The following is an 18336-nucleotide window of genomic DNA, read 5'->3' as shown; positions in this document are numbered from 1 at the left end:
AGTAGCTTAAGGAATAAATAAGTGTCCATTCCTGAAATGTGCCCTCACAGCACAGGAAGAATTTCTATGAGGTGAGCAGAGGAAAAAGTGAGCAGTGCAGCTCTGAAGCTGGTCAGTGTCCACATGAGCTGGTACACTGTGTTACAATGGTACTACTCAGCTTTGCCACTGGAAAAAACAATCCCACCTTCCCTCAGACAACTGTCCCCAAACTTCTCTTTGCTGAATTATTCCCATTTGAAATGTGAATTTATTGCCTTAAAAATATGTATCTGACCAGCAGCAGTATGTTATCCATAGTGTTACTGCTCTGCCTTGCCACATGACTCCGAAATGTGAACAAAAAAGAGAGCGAAGTAGAAAGACAGTGGCCAAAATTTCATTGCTCTGTACCCTGGACAGCCATTTATTTTTGAGGGATTCTGATTTATTAGCATCCTTTAGCCCTTTGTATAGGTGATACTAACTTTCTGAGATACAGGTTGATGTAGCAGAGTGAACAAGTGGAAGACATTCCATGCTGCTGCATGCCTTTGGTATGTGAATATCAGCCAAGACAGCTCTGCTGTCACTGGCATCACTTAGTTCACAAAAGGGACTTTCACTGCCAGTTCTCTCAGCTTTTGCTCTGCAGGTAGCACAGCTTGGGGTTAAGACAGCCTCCAACATATGTGCTGTCACGAAAGCTCTTGACTAGACAAATACCTTTGTCAGGCAGCGTAGGGAGGCCCTCACAGAGTCTTGTCCTCTTATCCCAGCCAGTCTGTGGCCATTAAGCAAAGACATGATAGTTCTGATTCTCTGTAAGGTGATATGGAATGACAACAGTTCAGAGGCACACTCACTGCCCATCCACTGCTTCTCGCACAAAGGTCACTGAAAACACCCCTAAAAATGAGGCTGGATCTCACTACTTTCTGCGTGTAGCTTTGCAGCAACAAATCTGCAACAATTCCCCAGAGACTAGTCCAGTGTTGCTAATGGAAATTCTGTAAGCTCTAAATTGGCTATTCTCATCTAATTTATTTTTTCATTCACTTGTATTACAGCCCTAGGCCACTTTGCTGGTTCTGAAAAAAGGACGGTTTACTGTTCACGAGTGAAGTGACAAACTCCTGCCATCTAGAGGGTGGTTTCTGGAACATATTCGAGGCAGATACAGTTTCACAGGATAAAGCAAAACTGCTATAAAAATCTTGATGTCCACCTGTCTCCTTGGGGTTTTTCTAGATTTCTCCTTCTTCTTCATCCATGACTTTATGTAAAAAATGCCCAGTCAAATGAGAAGAAAATCATCACATCTGTGTATGTACTGTGGATCCCTTCCAACTCAGAGCATTCTGTGACTCTGTGATTCTGTTTGAGTCCTTTCTTCAACAGCTTCCTTCATTCATGAAAGGAGATTAGCTGACTAGGATAATTATTCTAAAATAGAATAGAACTTTCTGTTTGTATTTTTTCCAGTGCTATATCATTTATCCTCATCATGTTCTTGCATTTATGGCTGCCTAAAACAGATTAGAATGGTCACAACCAGAATAAAAGAATATTGATGATTAATGGCCTTCATTAAGAAAAGTGAGAATTAGACAAAAAAAAGCACTGACATCTCACAAAAGATCATATTTCCTACTTAGGCTGTTAGGTAAATAGCATGTGGCCATGGCTACTGACAATAATTAAAAATCACTTCTCCACACCCTTTCTAAGGAAGAAGAAATGTCCAGTTAAGTGGTCATCATATTTTTTTGTCTCTAAATAATAATGCTGTTTTCTGGGCATCCCAGTAACCTGGTGTGAAGATTACATCTTCAAGGAAAAGCGTGACAAGTAAACAATTTGTTGTGGGAGATAAAACTCTGGCATCACAAAAATTAGAAGAATCTTCCTGGAAAGGTGACGGTGGCCAGTGAATACCTGCCTCTTCCACTAAGCCAAAATCACATTCCATAACCAGTAGCCAACTTTCAGTAAGAAATGCATGACCAAGTGCAACGTGAAGCAACACAATCACCCCACCAAGGGAATGGATGATCAAAGCACAAAAAACAGTGCCCCAGGACTTATTTGTATGAAATATGTGTCAAACCCTTCCTAGGCAAAAGACTGTAAAATACACTGGAATGTGATCCATGCACTCATCTTCATTTGAATACCTATACAATACCTTCTTATGATTTTCACAAAGGGTTTTCTAGGCAATATCCATCTATGACAGTGACTTGTATAACCTCAGGCCAGACAGAGCTGTGTACAGGGGTCTTTTATAGCAATGGTATTATTTCTATTTTTAAACTACATTGTATTCCTACCATTAAGATTAATCAATATTTCATTTTAAAAATAGATGGTCCCACTGATTAAATATTTCAGCGACAACTTTCCAGGTGCCAATTACAATCACAACTAATTGTTGCAATTATTATGCCCCAAATTTGGTCTCTGTCAAGCGGAAATTGTGGTGGCAATTGACACAAAAGCAAACAAAACTTGAGGATGGAACAGCCACTGAGCAGGAACATCCATGCAAACAGCTTATAAAAGCTTTTTCAGTGATTTCCCAACCACAGTGAAACCAATGGCATGTTTTAAGTGAGTAGAGAGATTATATTGGAGTTTATTGGAATTTGGATTGCTCAGTCTGGAGAAGGCTCTGGAGAGACCTCACCACAGCCTTTCAGTACATAAAGGGGGCTATTAAAAAAGAGGGAAAGTGGCTCTTTACATGGGCACACAGTGATGGGACAAGGGGGGAATGGTTTTAAAGCAAAAGATGAGAGGTTTAGATTAGATACAAGGATGAACCTCTCATTGTGGGGGTGGTGAGGCCCTTGGCACAGGCTGCCCTGAGGAGCTGTGGGTGCCCCATCCTTGGAAGTGTTCAAGGCCAGGTTGGATGGTTCTCTGAGCAACCTCGTCTAGTGGAAGGTGTCCCTTTTTTAGTCGAAGAACATGAAAGTGCAGGCCGGTGCAGTTCTCATTATAACACCAAGTGCTTCGTAGCACGCAAGACGCAGGTGCCAACTACTCCAGCTTCATGATGTCTCCCTCCAAAACTCTGGCAACACCTTTCCCTGCAGCTCGAAAACCTGCCACTTCCCGGCTTCCAACTCGCGGGCGCACTGCGATCCCGTGAGGAGAAAGGGCACGATCCCTATCCTGGGATTCTTGTTTCTCTCTCCGGCTCCCCTCAGGCGCGGTCCCCGCGGCCGCCCCCGGAACGTTGGCGCCGGGCGGCGCGGGCCGGGCGGGCAGCGCACCGCGGAGAGCGGCGCTTCCGGCTTCCGCACGGCCGCCAGAGCCAGGTGGGAGCGGGGAAAGGGGAAGAGGGAGCTGGGAACGGGGAAAGGGAGCTGGGAACGGCGACAGGGAGGTGGGAGAGGGGAGCGGGGAGTGGGAGGGAGGGCTGGGGACGATCGGGAGTGGGCTGGGGACGCTGAGGGTCCCGGTCCCGCGCGGCTTCCCTGCCCTAGCGAGCGAAGCGGTGCCTGGTTTCCCCTTGTCCAAGTCCCTGGAAGCTGGGAGCGCGGCCATCCAGGTTGGCAGCGTGATGCCGTGGCGGGGCTCGCCGGGCTCCTAGAGGAACGAGGTGCCGCTCCCGAGCAGGAAATGTGCCGGAGAGGTGCCTGAGGAAGCGCCCCCCGCCCTGGGCGCTGACCAGCGCGGCAGTCCCCGGGCGCTGCGGTCCCACGGTGCAGTCTGTAGTCGCTTTGCTTCCAAAAGAAGGAGTAAGTCACGGCAAATCACAGTGCCAGGACAATTATTATGAACTACTGCTAATGCGGATTTTTTTTTTTAACGCTGTAATTTTTATATGAGTGGTAGAACGGATTTTGTATACGTGTGAGGTAGAAGGTATTTGATGGTCAAGTACAAGAAGGCTTGGAGTACAGAACGTCTGTTTTGGGTGTTGGTGTTTGTGGGGTGACAAGGGTAACCCGCCAGCCCCCCTGCCCCACCAATGAATTGCTTGTTTCAGCTCTTCATGATGTGGTTCCTATACCACAAGATAATACAACACAAAGCAATGTCCTGCTCAGCACAGGAGATCCAGAAATCTGCTGGTGCAGTCAGTGTGTGTCTTTGGGACCTCCCCAAGGATAAGAAGGCACAGGCATGGTGTGACTCCAACAGAACTTGGTTACCAGGTGTTGTTAATGTATCTTACACAGCACAGCCATCAGTTAAAATACACAGAGTCTTTGGAGCTATGGTGGGAGTTCTGCCTGTGGTCTTTGCCTTTGTTTACCTCAGCATATAATGCAGCACATGAGCAACAATAGGTGAAAATTTACAGGACGGAACACGGTGCTGCAGACCCAGTACTCACATAACACATATTAGGACTTTTGCTTTGAGCTGCTGCTCACCTCATACACAGCCTCCTGATACCTGGCCCTGCACAGGACCATCCCCAAGATTCACACCATGTGCCTGAGAGTATTATCCAAACGCTTCTTGAACTCTGTCAGGCTTGGAGCTGTGACCACTTCCCTGGGGAGCGTGTTACAGCACCATCCTCTGGGGGAAGAACCTTTTTCTGATCCCCAACCTAAACCTCCCCTGACACCACTTCCGATATCTGAACTCTGCGCTTTCTTGTGCTGCAGCATCAGCCCTTAAGCTGGAGAGCCACGCTCACTCCTGCAGCTGCTGCTCCGGCCCAGCATTTTTCTCCCAAGTAGGAAACTTAAAATGGAGAAAACACCCTTGTGCAGAACTCTTCCCATTTCAGGGGCTCCCACACTCCATGGGGCAGCATGGCCATACCCTCTGGGGCTGAGGAGGGAACCAGGCGTGGACCTATAACCTGTTGTTTTAGGTCTTCCAGATGCACTTTTCTCTCCCATGCACCCTTCAGGAGAGCATGGGAAAGCCAGCAGATTCCACCGGGTCTTTGCTGCCCGAGCATTTGGCAAAGGTGTGTCAAAAGTGGAGGTAGAACATACAGCAGAGCCATTTAAATACTAATTAGTGGTTTCAAAAGAGACAATACTCTGATCTGAAAGGAATTGCATGTAAACAAAGCTTATGCTGTCGTAATTTCTGGAACCGTAACGCTATTAAGCTCTAACTCAGAATTTAAAAGAAGGTAAATTTCCTAAAAAATTTGAACTCAGGGCAAAGACAACAAACAAATCTTAAGTGGAAGCTCAGAGGGAAAGAGTGATAAGAATATTGATCTATAGGATGTTGTTGTTACTGGATGGTGTCTGAAAGCCTGGATTGACTCCATAGCTTTGTTAAAAGGACCTGACATTGCACTTCTGTTGTTACTTAAAACTGCCACCTGGAAGCTTTCTAATAACCTGTGTCCTCAGTAGTCACTGAGGCAGTGCTTTTCATGAAAACAGTTTGTCGTTTTGGTGCTTTGGATTATGAGGTAATGGGAAGAAGTCAAGGTATAAATACTAACCATTAGATTCTGTTGTTAAATCAGCATTTGAGTTGTCTGAAAATTCATGTGCGGCCTCATATCGGACTGAAATGTCACACTCTAGAATGATGACAGTTGCCAGCAGGCAGCACAGCAATATAATTTTGACTACAAAATATGACACTAATACAATTTAAATACGGTGCAAAATGCTGCAGGGTGAGAAAACTGATTTATGTGTGCTATCAAACCCAAATTTTAGTATTTGGTCAGGACAATATATTTCTGTATTCAGGAAAGTTAGGATTCTTTGGTTTATTTTGTAAGACCTTTTGAACAGAGATACTCATTTTTCTTCCAAGTTTAAGATGTTAGAATTGGCTGCCTGTTGGGGCTGCAACTATTCTTACAGATGGTAGCATGCATGTCTGCTTGGAGTTAGGGATGAGGCTGGGGAGAGCAGGTACCTCTCACTTCCTTAGGCCAGTGGCCCTGATATCCACCCACAGACCCTACTGGAATCAGCAGAGGTTGCCTGGGCAGAGCTGCCTATCGTGTGGGCCAGTTTTTGCCAAGCTCCAAGTCTGCAGTGATTTTCTTCAAACTCCTTAAGTGGAGATTGAGATGTTAAGATGACACTTGAGTCTCAGTTACCAATTGTCTGAAGGTGTTTTTCTGCAGATTAAGAAATCAGAGGCAGAGCAAGGACCACTGGTAGGTGTACTTGTAGCTAAAAGAACTGTGACCTAGTTGTACAAGTGCAATATGTTTTGGGGCAGCTTGGTGGAGAGGCCAGATTTTCAAAACAGAAGCACTGGTGAGGTACCAAAATAAAAACTAAACATCTGGAAAGATCTAGACATCCTATTGTCTGCAAGGAAGTGTGATTTGGTAGCTGCAACACAAAGAAGTGGGCTCATAGAATTGAGAGTATTTTTTTAGAACAGGCAATTTTTTTGTCAGTGGAGAGATCATCACCTCATCCTTAGCTGCTTTCTCATTCCCATGCTTGCTAAGTAAACTGCTGCCCCTTTGACCGTCTTCCACCATCAGATTATGCTAATCTGGGCCTTGGTGGTGCTTGTTGGTTTGGTTTTAGTTTTGTTTTTAACCTGTATCTGTTTGAGAACAGGACACCAAGAACAGTTACATCATCAGAAACAAGGAGATGATAAAGATGGAGCCTAAGGAAGTGCCTGTGTTGACGAGAGAAATTCTAACATCATCTTGAATCTCTCAGTTGTCCATTTCATGAAGTCAGGATAATCCTTGCCTAATTTATTATAAACACAAAGTAAACTAAGCATATGTGAGTACTGCACAGTTCATTGTGGACATGGCAAGAGACCAGTGGTCTGATTGTTTTCCTGATGGTCTCACCACTATGTTGCACTGGTTCCCTCCTAGAATGTTAGAATGGAACCAAATGGAATTAACTTAGTGTAAATCCTTTTTGGAAAACAATGATGTCTTCAAAGCAATGCGTGCTCATCTCTTCATTATTGCAAATATGCTAGAATGATAAATAAGCAGTACAAACATCCCTTTGTCAAAGCTCTTAAATCTGTATAATGACATTTTGTTTTCTCAGCCTTCATGAAGTGTGAAATTTGCATTTTTGCAGTACACCACTTTTTGCTTACCTGAAGAATGCTTTTTAACTGAATGAAGCAGTTACTGAGAATAAGATGTGAAAGAGGAAATGAGCTGAATATTTTCCTTATTAAACAAACAAGGCAAACCAAAACCAGAGGCCCATCACAAACATAGTGGTTTCCTTTTTTTTCCAAGACAGAACACTTCAAAGATAGTTCAACACAAAGTTGAGGACAGCAAAGTCTTTTTCAGATCACAGGATTCTTTATGGTTCATCACATGGCTCTTCCTCGTGGACTGGCCCCTTCTTCTGGCTTTGAAAAGAAACTTTCAGAAAAGGAAATGAATGAAGCACAGTTAACCTGTGAACTCCAAGATGCAGTTTTAGTGGATGTGTCATGTGTATCCATACATAATTTTGTGTGCATTCATTACTTACCTATTTTTCCCCCCACAGATAGTAAATATGCCTAAAAAGAAGACTGGTGCTCGTAAGAAAGCTGAGAACCGTCGAGAACGTGAAAAGCAGATAAGGGCTTCAAGAGCCAACATAGATTTGGCCAAACATCCTTGTAATGCTTCAATGGTAAAATAACCTAGAGTATTTTATATTAAAACACTTCATTTTAAATCGTGTTAAACCAGTGATAATACATAAATGTATTTAATGCCATAAGAATGTCATTCTTCCTACTGTTCCTCCTCTATATTTAAGCTTACATTTGCATTAGATGTATAATATTGAATAGAAAGTTTGGATCCTAATCATAAGAATTCAGAGTCCCTGTGAGTGTCTGCAAATTTTATATATTTTACCTAGAATGAAAATAATTACCAGTGTTTTATTTCTTCTTTTTAGGAATGTGATAAGTGCCAAAGGTAAGAATTTTTCCCCTTCTAAAACCAGTAGTTTAATATTAATTGGTTTGAAACATTTCACAGGTCTTTTTTAATGCTTGCTTTCTTTTTCTTTTGGTTCCTTCTCCATGTGCCTAGACGACAGAAGAACAGAGCTTTTTGCTACTTCTGTAACTCTGTTCAGAAATTACCCATTTGTGCACAATGTGGTGAGTAGAATTAATGAATGAAAACTGTCCTCAGTCCTGTTTGTGGTGTTAAACTCTCAGTACCTTTGTTAGAGTACCTTTGTCTAGAAGTACCTTTGTGGTTTGTGGAGCAGGTTCTTTTAAATCTGCTGTGAATACCCTTCTTGAGAAGTGACCTTGTTTGATCATGCACTAATGTTTATGCGTCTGACCCCCAGAGGTTTGCAAGTCTGGACTTGTCTTCAGCATTTGATCTTTGGAAGAATTTGTCTCACTGCCTTTTGGGTTTGAGAATATCTGACTGACTGTTTCCCTACACTTACCACGTGTAGTATTGTTTGGTAATGGCAGCAGAACTAAGAATGCTCTGCCTGCTGGCAAGGCACCAATAAATACTGCTTTTTTAGGGATTATATAATTTCTAGTCAGTTCAATATCAATTAAAGCAACAGTACATTTTTCATCTTGCATGGGGTTGTAATGTAGTATACTGCTTATTTTATTTATATGGGCTAGAGGGCTGATGCTTTGAAATTAGAAGAGAAGGACTCCTAGTGACAGAGCTCTGCTCTGAATCAAACTAAGATGCCCTTTGTTTTCAAACAGCTGCTTGCTTGCAGGAGATGTCGATATTCATTTCTTACTGAGGTGAATTTTGTTGTTTCACTGTTCCAACACATCCTTGCAGATTTTCAATTTGTCATTAAGCAATTTGGCTGTTTTGTTGTTTGACTCTCAGAGCTGCTGACATCTGCATCTTCCAGTGCCTTTGTTGTGACCTGCAGATTCTGAGCATTTCTGGGAGCCAGGCTGTTAGTGTGCACTGGCAGTGTGTCATGCTTCATAAGTCTTCCTTCTGTCATCATGCAGTGAAGTACTAAAAACATGCTCTCTGTCTTACAATACAGAAGTTGACTCCTGTGTGTTGAGTTTATTTTAATCTGGAGTGTGTTTCTAGAGGAAAAGCATTCCTATCAACAACCATAAAATTATATTGAGTCCAAGGGTTTTCCAAACAAAGACCACCAGAGCTGTTTCATGCTTAATCAAGCACTGGGGACAGACACTACAAACCAACAGCACCTTTCTTGGAGAAGTCCCTGAGGGATGGGAGCAAGGTAGCTGTACTACAGTGCTCCAGACTGAGTAATACCCCCCCACCCCTCATTGCCCAGCTCAGCCCACCACTGGTACTTCCTCACCCTCCAAGGGTCCTTTGGTAACTGACTTCTGGTGTAATACAAAACTCTGCATACTGGGATTTAATTATTTTCAGAGCAGAATTTGGTTTTTCAGGCCTTGAGTGGGTGGGCAGGGAGCACCTTGGTGTTGGTTTCTCTAAGCAGGCAATAACAGACACACCAAAGGGGTCCATGGCAGCACAACTTGAATCAGTGATAAAACTCCACTGGAGTAGCCTGAGCTGACTACAAGATCTTTTTGCTTGTATGACTGCAGACAGAGGGTGGAACTTTCTGGTAGAGCTATTTATGTCAGAGACAAGGACTAGGGGAAGATTGTCACCCTTGCTGCTTGCTTGTGTCAGAATGACTTTTAGGTGCAGGCTGTGGCTTTTTCTCCCACCTGTCCCCTGTATTTAAAGTGAATTATTTTGTCTAGAAACTAATCTATGGTTTTTAAAAAGAAAAAAAAAGCAACTAACAACTGAAAAAACCAAGTATCCAAGTACTTGCAAGTAATTAAACACATGGGGTTTTTTCTTGTGCCTTGCACACAAAATGTGCTGCTTTTATGATGGGACAGAACCAGCAGCAGTTTTAAATACAGGTTTTTAAGATATCATGGCTTGACTTTGACCTTAGTTTTGTTCTTTGGTTTGTTTTGGCATTTGACATTTTTGCCAGTGCCTCAAAACACAGAGCAAGACCAACACATTGCCTTGTTATCTCAGTACACGGGCAAGAGGTTTTGGCTGAAAAGAGACAATAATTTAACCTAAGGGAGATGTGAAAGTGGGTTGCAGGATGCAGCAATAATTCAGACATCTTTATTTGGATTATTTTTACCTAGATTTACAGTTAGGCTCAGGTATTTAGTGAAGTGCTGTTCTTATATGAATGTGCATTCTACTTTTTTTTGTATAGTTTTCTTATGGTTGCTTGCCTTTTTATTTTAAACAGGAAAAACCAAATGCATGATGAAGTCTTCAGACTGTGTCATAAAACACGCTGGTGTGTATGGTACTGGACTAGCAATGGTGGTATGTATACAAAATTAAAGCCTTTTTAGCAGTATGAGGTTATTTTGTGCAAATCTTTCTGAAAGAAGATAGAACAGCTTTACAGAATGATAGCGTGTACCGTGCCAAGTTTTTCCCCCCCTTATTTTACTATAAGAAACTGATTTTTCCCTTATACTGAACACTCAAATTTTGCAATTTTAGATTCAACTCCTGCAAGCTCCAACATGTCCTGGATGCTAGTGGATCTGTCTTGGTGGCAGGCTCTAAGCACATGCATGAACAGCACTGAAGCTTACATGCCCCATATCCAATTCTCAGTCTTCATTACAATCTAGGATCATTCTGCAAAGACCTGCAGACTTTTGTTACTGTTGTCTTAGTGTTGCAGAGATCATCAGTATCACAGAGAGGAATCTGTTCCATAGCTTTAGGGGGGAATTTTACTTAACATAAACCGTCATTTGGGCTCTTAAAGGAGATAATCATAGCTTCAGGCCTTTGAATTTTTGTTCTAAGAAGGACAAGTTAGTGTCTCCCTTCTGGAAAGCAAGATTTGACATGTGACAGCCTAGAGATTAAGTGCTATGTGGACTAAACCTCTGTCCTGTTTCCACCTCCAGCTGACAGTCAGCTTTTCTCAGTAACACAGCTTGCCTTTACATTCTGATGTTCTTGAACTCATCCCATGCATTCACTCATGCAATAGTGAATGCCTCAACAGTTAATTTGCATTCACAATGTTTCTTAGTTTTGTGTGCATGTAGTGCACATGGTAGTTAGTTACATATGGGCTGAGGAGGCTTCTTAAATGCTACATTTAAGGATAGCTGATGTGAAGATCTTGTAATTTAATCAAAATGAAAGTTAAAGAGTCTAACTTATTTCTAATGAGTTATTTGATCTTTGCTCTTTGCAGGGATGTGCAAAGCATGGTTTAAAATCTGAGTGAGTGACTTCAGCTGTAAGAAACTATTGGCATTTTTCATGTCTTTTTTGAAATTCCATTTTTGTCAGAACACTGTTATCCTTTGTGGATCTCAGGTTTCAACTGGAGGATAAAATTTTTATGCACACAATTTAAGAAAAGAAGTGTAAAAGACAGAAAAAGGAGAAAACCAAGTTATTGTGCATCATATTTAGTCCTGCAGAAATGAATAACAAATAAGATGAACTGAGGAGCAGCTTGATAGGAATACAGATGCGGTTCAATACTCTCCCAGTCAACCGAAATGAACCCACTGAGAGAAGGGATATGAGGATACATTGAGGACTGTGGAGTCAGAGTGTCTCTCTAGGTATTGCAGAAGTTCAGAGGTGATATCTTTCTGTAATTGCAGGGTGCAATCTGTGATTTCTGTGAAGCTTGGGTGTGTCACGGGAGGAAGTGTCTCAGCACACACGCGTGTATCTGTCCTCTCGCAGACGCAGAATGTATTGAGTGTGAAAGAAGTGTCTGGGACCATGGTAGGTTGCTCACGTGTAAAAATAAGAAAATGTAAATTGCATTGCTTAGGATACTGCACCTTTATTCTTAACAGCATTTTTAATCCTCACTGATTCGTCCTTGCAAGTATGTTTGTTCAAAGCAAGGATTCTTCCCGTTTTAAAAATAGACATTATGCAGTAGGGAAAGTAAACAACCTGCTCAAGAACATACAGTGCTCAGGGATGATTGTGTCATCTAAAGTATAATGGTTCTATCAGCCTAACTATTTGCATAATTAAGCACTGCATCAAATTGCCAACACAATCTTCTGCTATTCCCACTCTGTTCTTCTGCACTAGCACAGGTATTTGGATTCCCAATTGCCTAGCAAACCATACTGGTCTCGATTTGTGGAATCCTTTAAAGTGTTTATTCCAAGCTTATATCAGAGGTAAGGGGGTGGGAGGAAAGGAGACTGAATGAGAATATGATCTGATTTCAGGAAAATACTTAATGCTATAGTTGAATTAAAGAAAAGTACTAGAAGTAATACTCTTTTTATATTTCTGCTGTCTTGTAGGAAACAAGGTATTTGTCAGTGTAAAAATGGATGGCAGTGCCTAATTTAGGACTTTGTTGAAGCATTAGTGACAGAAGGGAGACCTGGTCTTCAGTCAAAATTACTACCTAAACTGTTTGCAGAGCAGAACTTGATGCCTGTGCCCATTGCTGATTATTTTGCCTTGATAAATCTTTCAGGAGGCAGAATATTCGCCTGCTCTTTTTGCCATGATTTCCTCTGTGAAGATGATCAGTTTGAACATCAAGCCAGCTGCCAAGTTCTGGAAGCAGAGACGTTTAAATGTAAGTTAGTTATTCATAGTCCCTTTCACCACAGCTAAGCTGAATCTCCACTTGCTTCCTCTGTGCTCTGGAAAACTCTCTATCATCTTTCCCAGCTTTTGCCTTTTTCATATGTGCCAGCTCTTGGTATTCAGTTATCCAGACTAGAACTTTTGTCTCTGACCTTCCTCCATGCCAGAGTATACATGGCAGTTGTTTTCCTGCCAGGCTCTTACAGGCCTGCCTTGGGAAGCTGCCTTTGCAGGAGCCAGCAGTCTCCAAAGTTGGAGTGTTGGCAGTGGCCAGGACTGCAGCAAAACGGCTGGAACTGCTGATGCTGCTTTTTTACTCCACAAAGCTCTGCAGGCAGGAGGAGCTGTCTTCCACTCTTCTCACCATGTGATGAGCTATTTCTAGATACCTGTTCCTCGTGGAAAACAGCTGTCCCAAACAATGCCACCTCTGTTAGGCTGGCTAAACTTTCCCACATTGCTGTGGAAGGCCTGTGTGTTGATGAAGAGTTGGCAGCTGTTGAAGTCCTGAGGAAGGCCATGACTCAGTCAGGAGCCATCATCTGATTCAGGGAGACACGGTGAACACAGAAGGAAGTGACAAAAATAGTCCAGAGCATGATTTCCGATTTCATTTCCTCACTGACCAGTGGACTTGTGTGTCAGTAATGTATCAAGTGTTGATACATGTCCACTCTTGCTGGGTAAAGAACAGGTAGCTGAAGACTGTCCTTTTGAACTTTGATTAACTGTGTGGAGAAAACTGAAACTGGTGTTTATAGGAGGACATGATGGCAATGCCTGACTTTGCTCACTCACTGCTCATCTCTGGCTGAAACAGGGAAATTTCAAGGGAAGTTAAAAAAAACCCCAAGAAAATAAAACACCAACAAGCCAAGACTGTGCATGTTTGAAATAACTACATTTTTTTAGAAGTATTTCTCTTCTACCTACCGTGAATGACTACTTGGTTTATCCCATGAGACATTTGTTTGTCCTTTCTAAAACTTGTTTGCCTGTATTTTAACTGTAAAGTTATTTTCAATCATTATTGTAGAAATTCAAGGTGCTCTTTATCTTAAGACTATTTTCTTTAGAACTGACCAATCTCTTGTCCTAATTTATCTCTCCTGGTTTAGAATATTTGTTGATTTCAATGTCCTAGTTGGTGTCTTTAGAAATCTCTTATCTCTTTTTCATGTCCCATCTTTTTGTTCCCAGACAGCTGTTCTCTGAGCCTTCCTTAGCTTCCCTTGATGTATTCTGCCAGAATACCTTCCTGCATAGCAATGTTGAAGCAGCAACAGCTGTTCCACAAGAATGTTTTTTCAATGATTGTTGGAAGCTTTTAATTCACAGATGTGATCACACCCTGAATAGGGCAAAAGGTTTTTTGAGTTTTTTTTCACTGTGTTCAATGTTTTGTGGCACAGCACTGACTTGGAAAAGATACAGGATTTTTATCAGTGTGTGGTAACAAGATTATAAAACCTGTACTTTTACAGAATACAGAAACGTTAACTGTGGTCATGCAATTGTAGTCTAAATCCATTCTAGCTGTGAAAAGGGTAGCGTTACTTCCCATCGCTATCTGAGAGAAGTTTTTTAAAGTGCAGATACTCAAGAAATGATGAATATAAATGCGTTATCATTTTCATCTTTAAGCACATGACAGAGCTCTAAATCCCATGGCTATCCTGCTCATGTGGAGAACTCGTGATATTTATTATTCAAAAACTTCGCTGTCACAGGGGCAAGGCAAGGTGAAAGGGAATAAATACTCACACAGAGACTGATAAAATACCTATTACTGCTTCTCGAGGAGTAACTATTCACCCGGCTTCATGTTTCTGCCGATTCCTGAGTGTTTGCCTTTACTGTACTCCCTCTAGTGGAGTAAAAAAACAATTTGAAGCTCAAGACAAGTTAGATTTTGGGCACTGATTCTGCTCTTTATAGCTTGTGTGCCAGGTCCAGTTCTTTAACACAGATAGACTTTCATATGAACTTGTGTGCAATCAAGTGCATTTCCAGATGATATGACAGAAAATAGGGAACATAACATTTCTAGGTTTGGAAGTTTGCAAGCTTTAAGTGTTCTCACATCGCTAGCACTCCTTTTGATGTTGTGAGAAAAGGAGAAGCAAGATGGTCACTTAATACCAAATTTCTTCTGAAACTTCTGTTTTTAAAAGTGTGGAAGCTCAAGAAATAATTAAACTTTTTCCCCTCTTGAGGTTGGTTTTTTTTTTTGGTGTCAAATTACATTAATGCCATGAGGCTTAGGGTTGAAAAAAAATCTAGTAAAAGGGTACTGTGTGGTAAAATGGCTGATTCACATTGCCATCATACAGTTATGTCAGGGAATTAAAACAAATGCATCAGTAATGGTATTATATACTTTTACAAGGTTTTTAACACATCACAGGTCTGCAGTTTCCAAGTACTGAATTTGACATATTGATTTTCTCCAACAGGTGTTTCCTGTAACAGGCTTGGGCAGCATTCGTGCCTGCGTTGTAAGGTAAAGAGTAAAGACAGTTGTGGGTAGCTGTGCTTTTAGGCTCGTTCTTCTTGGTCTCCAAGGCTGGTATCAGGTCTTGTCATATCTTCCTCTCCATTTTTAAAAAAATATAATATTTTTGTATTATATATTAGGGGGCAGACCTCTGGGGGGCAAAAGGTCTTTATCTGTGCTTGCCTGTTAACCACTAGCCAGTGTTGTGCATCGTTATGCCAGCTGAGGTGATCTTCACTTTGTCCAGCCCTCTTAGTTTAAATTGGGCCTGTACCATGTTGGGTCTTTAAAAAATCCAGCAAAACAACAAAACAAATCCTTGGCCTTGAACAGAATCCAAGGCTTTGTAATATGTTTTGATCCAATGTGGATCTACAATCATTTAAAAATTTGGTTTTTTTTAAACAGTCAAGTTTAATGGTCAATCTGAGCAGAAATTGCTGCAGCCTGGATCCAACAGAAATAATCTCCACAGCTAATCCAGTTTTACATGTGAACAGACTAACTTATTGACATCAGGCTCATGGTTTTACACACTCAGAAATAATTTTGTATAAAAAGTTCCACCTGCTTCATCGTCAGCATTGCCCAGATTTCTCCAGATGCTGGTTCATTGCCTGCTCTTATTCTTCTTACCCTCCATATGTTTCCCTGCACTCTCCCATGGCATCGATGGCATATTCCAAATTGTTCCTTTCCCCAGGTATCTTCACTGCACCCTGGTGCTCAACATGTGAACTTTCCATCTCTAATTCTTGCCTTTAGGCCACTGCATAATGTTCTGGCAAACATCTCATTGTGTTTTATTTAGGCTTGTCAGCGTAAACCCAGGTTTGCCAGGATCCTTGTGGGCAGCACTACAATCCAGCCCTCGAGTACATTACTTTCTCTGCTTGTTTTTTGGCACTTTTATGCAGCCTCTTCCCCAGGAAGCTGTGGAACTACATTCAGCACAGAGTGATTGTGCTGTGCACAGACCCCACATCCACTGCAGACAGACCTCATTAAATTTTAATCCCAACCAGAAAACCCTGCTGCTGTTAAAACAGCTTTTTTGCTTGCTTCTTGCTGAAGAATATGCTTCTATGATTAAAACATTTAGCCTTTTTATTCTCCCTTCAACCCACAGGCTTGTTTTTGTGACGACCATGTGCGAAGTAAGGTCTTCAAGCAGGAAAAAGGAAAAGAGCCTCCTTGCCCTAAATGTGGCCACGAAACTCAGCAGACAAAGGATCTGAGCATGTCAAGTAAGCCAGCTTCTCTAGCTAACAAGCCATACAAGTGCCATTGGTGACTACTTTTCTGCCTAGGAACACTGAGTAAAATCTGGTTACTTTTAAGTTGCTGCATTTGTTTTGGGAAAAACTTTCTGAATTACAGAATTGAGCAGTCTCATTCTTAATCATTAATTGATTCCAATACAGTGAAAGCTTTTGTTTAGTTTAAGATTTTAGTTGTGGAAAAAAATGAAAAAAAAAATCATCACTTAAATCCTTATTTCATGTACAAGAAGCCAATTAATGAATTTCAAAATGTGTTTTGGTATATATACAATCTACCCCAACCACTCTTGAATAAATCACCATATGTATTGTGTCTGCAAAGCACACATCCAGTTGCAGGTCTTCTTGGCTAAAGTACCAAAGGATTATCCTAAAAACCTGAGACCTACTTGGGGGGCAGTTCCTGTTTATCCAGACTTGGCTGCACTTCCATGTGCAGCAGCAGAAAAGTTCTCTTAGAGTAAGGATTGAATCTGGAAATGTCAGATTTAGAAAAAGACTGCCTAACATCGTGTGCTCTTCAAGTAGTGAAAAAAGGGATAGAAAAGAAATGTGGGATTGCTGTCGAGGGGTGGGAACATGACGGTTTTTCTCTACCTGCAGCCCGCTCCTTGAAGTTTGGCCGACAGACTGGAGGAGAAGATGCAGATGGAGCTTCTGGTTATGATGCCTACTGGAAAAACCTCTCCTCCAGCAAGACTGGAGACGCAGGTGACCGTGAGGATGAATATGATGAATACGAAGCAGAAGATGATGATGAAGATGACAATGATGAGGGAGGGAAGGATTCAGATTCTGAGACCACAGATGTCTTCAGCAATTTGAATTTAGGAAGGACCTATGCTAGTGGGTATGCACATTATGAGGAATCAGAAGATTAAGCCTAGTATGCTGGCAAGCTAGAAACACTTGGAAGGAGCCAAGCAATGCTTCACTGAGTTGTGTACACACCAGTAGGATAGCTCTATCAGGTACTTACATATCAAAGTTAGAGAATTAAGAGTGCGGGACTTCTGCTGTAACTCCAAGGGGACTTTTCTTTTATATGAACCAATGATTTTGGGACTGGGGGAAAAAAATCAGAATATTTTTATTCCCTTAAGCAGCAGAAGGTTGTGTCCCTGAGTTACTGAGTATAATGGTTCAATGCCATTTTCTCATATCAACATGGGAATGTGGGAGAGCTGTAGAACTTGCTTCCATTTGCTCATCAGAGATTAAGTTATTTTTTACAATCATTTTGTTAACTGATTTCATACATTAATGCAGTGGTGGGTTGGTGACTGCATTTTTTTTTGGTCTGCACAATAAAAGTCAACTGCATTCTCTAATGAACTGTCATAAATATTGATCTCCCTTGAATAGTTGGAAAGCAGGTTGTGTACAAACTGTGAATTGACACTAAAATAACTTCCTTGTTTATGTAGGTATGGCAGATTAATGTATTTTTCTGTGTACTTGCCCGTCACCCTTTCAGCATTTTTAGTATTAGATATTAATTGGGGGGGCTATATGCAGTCATTACAAGTTCACCCCAGATAATCAAAACTTTTATGGCAATAAAAATATTCATGTATACTCTCTGCCACAAAAATCTATAAGGCAGTTTCTCATTAGATCAAAAAGAGACTGTTTTCTTCTGTGCCCAGCCTTCAGCTCTTTTCCTTGCATATGAAACACGCAGAAAATAAAATTAGATAGGAAACAACCCCGTATATGAATTGATAAGGTGAGAAAACACAGCGGGGTTCAAAATGCTGGGTCCAAATATTATTCTGTGCAAGGGTGCTGGTACAAGGCAAATGATCAACACATCTGAGCAAGGAGGTGACACCTGCAGTAGTGTTTGCAGTGATTCTGGTTTGAAAGTCAATGTGTTAATTACCAATGTACAGATCTAAGTGGTGGGGTTTATTTTTCTTCTTTAGGGGAATGTTTTACAGCTGACAGATCATAACAGCAGGGCAGCCACCTAAAGTGCTGCTCCAGCTTTCTAAATGCCATGCTTTAATGCAAGAGAGCCATTTCTTATT

General features: G+C 41.5%; 1 protein-coding gene across 3 annotated transcripts; it reads left to right on the top strand.

The window, feature by feature from the left end:
- The first annotated feature begins 3251 nt into the window (after positions 1–3251).
- Positions 3252–17634, top strand: ZNF330 (zinc finger protein 330). 3 transcript variants are annotated; one of them, XM_027698852.1, is made up of 10 exons: positions 3252–3305; positions 7431–7559; positions 7833–7852; positions 7970–8040; positions 10161–10240; positions 11560–11686; positions 12408–12512; positions 14980–15026; positions 16150–16267; positions 16907–17634. In XM_027698852.1, exons 2-10 carry the CDS (start codon positions 7440–7442, stop codon positions 17182–17184), a joined length of 966 nt encoding a protein of 321 aa, XP_027554653.1. In that variant the 5' UTR covers positions 3252–3305; positions 7431–7439; the 3' UTR covers positions 17185–17634. The 3 variants fall into 3 exon arrangements, with proteins under 3 accessions (XP_027554653.1, XP_027554654.1, XP_027554652.1); XM_027698853.1 differs by lacking the exon at positions 3252–3305 and adding an exon at positions 3518–3538; XM_027698851.1 differs by lacking the exon at positions 3252–3305 and adding an exon at positions 6877–7104 and having other exon boundaries at positions 7427–7559.
- Positions 17635–18336: the final 702 nt, after the last annotated feature.

Source organism: Neopelma chrysocephalum, unplaced genomic scaffold (assembly GCF_003984885.1).
Source record: "Neopelma chrysocephalum unplaced genomic scaffold, ASM398488v2 Primary Assembly neopelma1_133, whole genome shotgun sequence".
Taxonomy (NCBI): domain Eukaryota; kingdom Metazoa; phylum Chordata; class Aves; order Passeriformes; family Pipridae; genus Neopelma; species Neopelma chrysocephalum.
The sequence above is the reverse complement of the archived record's forward strand: the minus strand, read 5'-3'. Positions and strand labels throughout refer to the sequence as shown.

Coding starts and splice junctions, on each gene's coding strand:
- ZNF330 (XM_027698851.1), top strand. CDS start 7,043: ATGAAGCAGTTACTGAGAATAAGATGTGAAAGAGGAAATGAGCTGAAT. Junction 8,041..10,160: donor ACCCATTTGTGCACAATGTG/GTGAGTAGAATT, acceptor TATTTTAAACAG/GAAAAACCAAATGCATGATG. Junction 11,687..12,407: donor AAGAAGTGTCTGGGACCATG/GTAGGTTGCTCA, acceptor TAAATCTTTCAG/GAGGCAGAATATTCGCCTGC.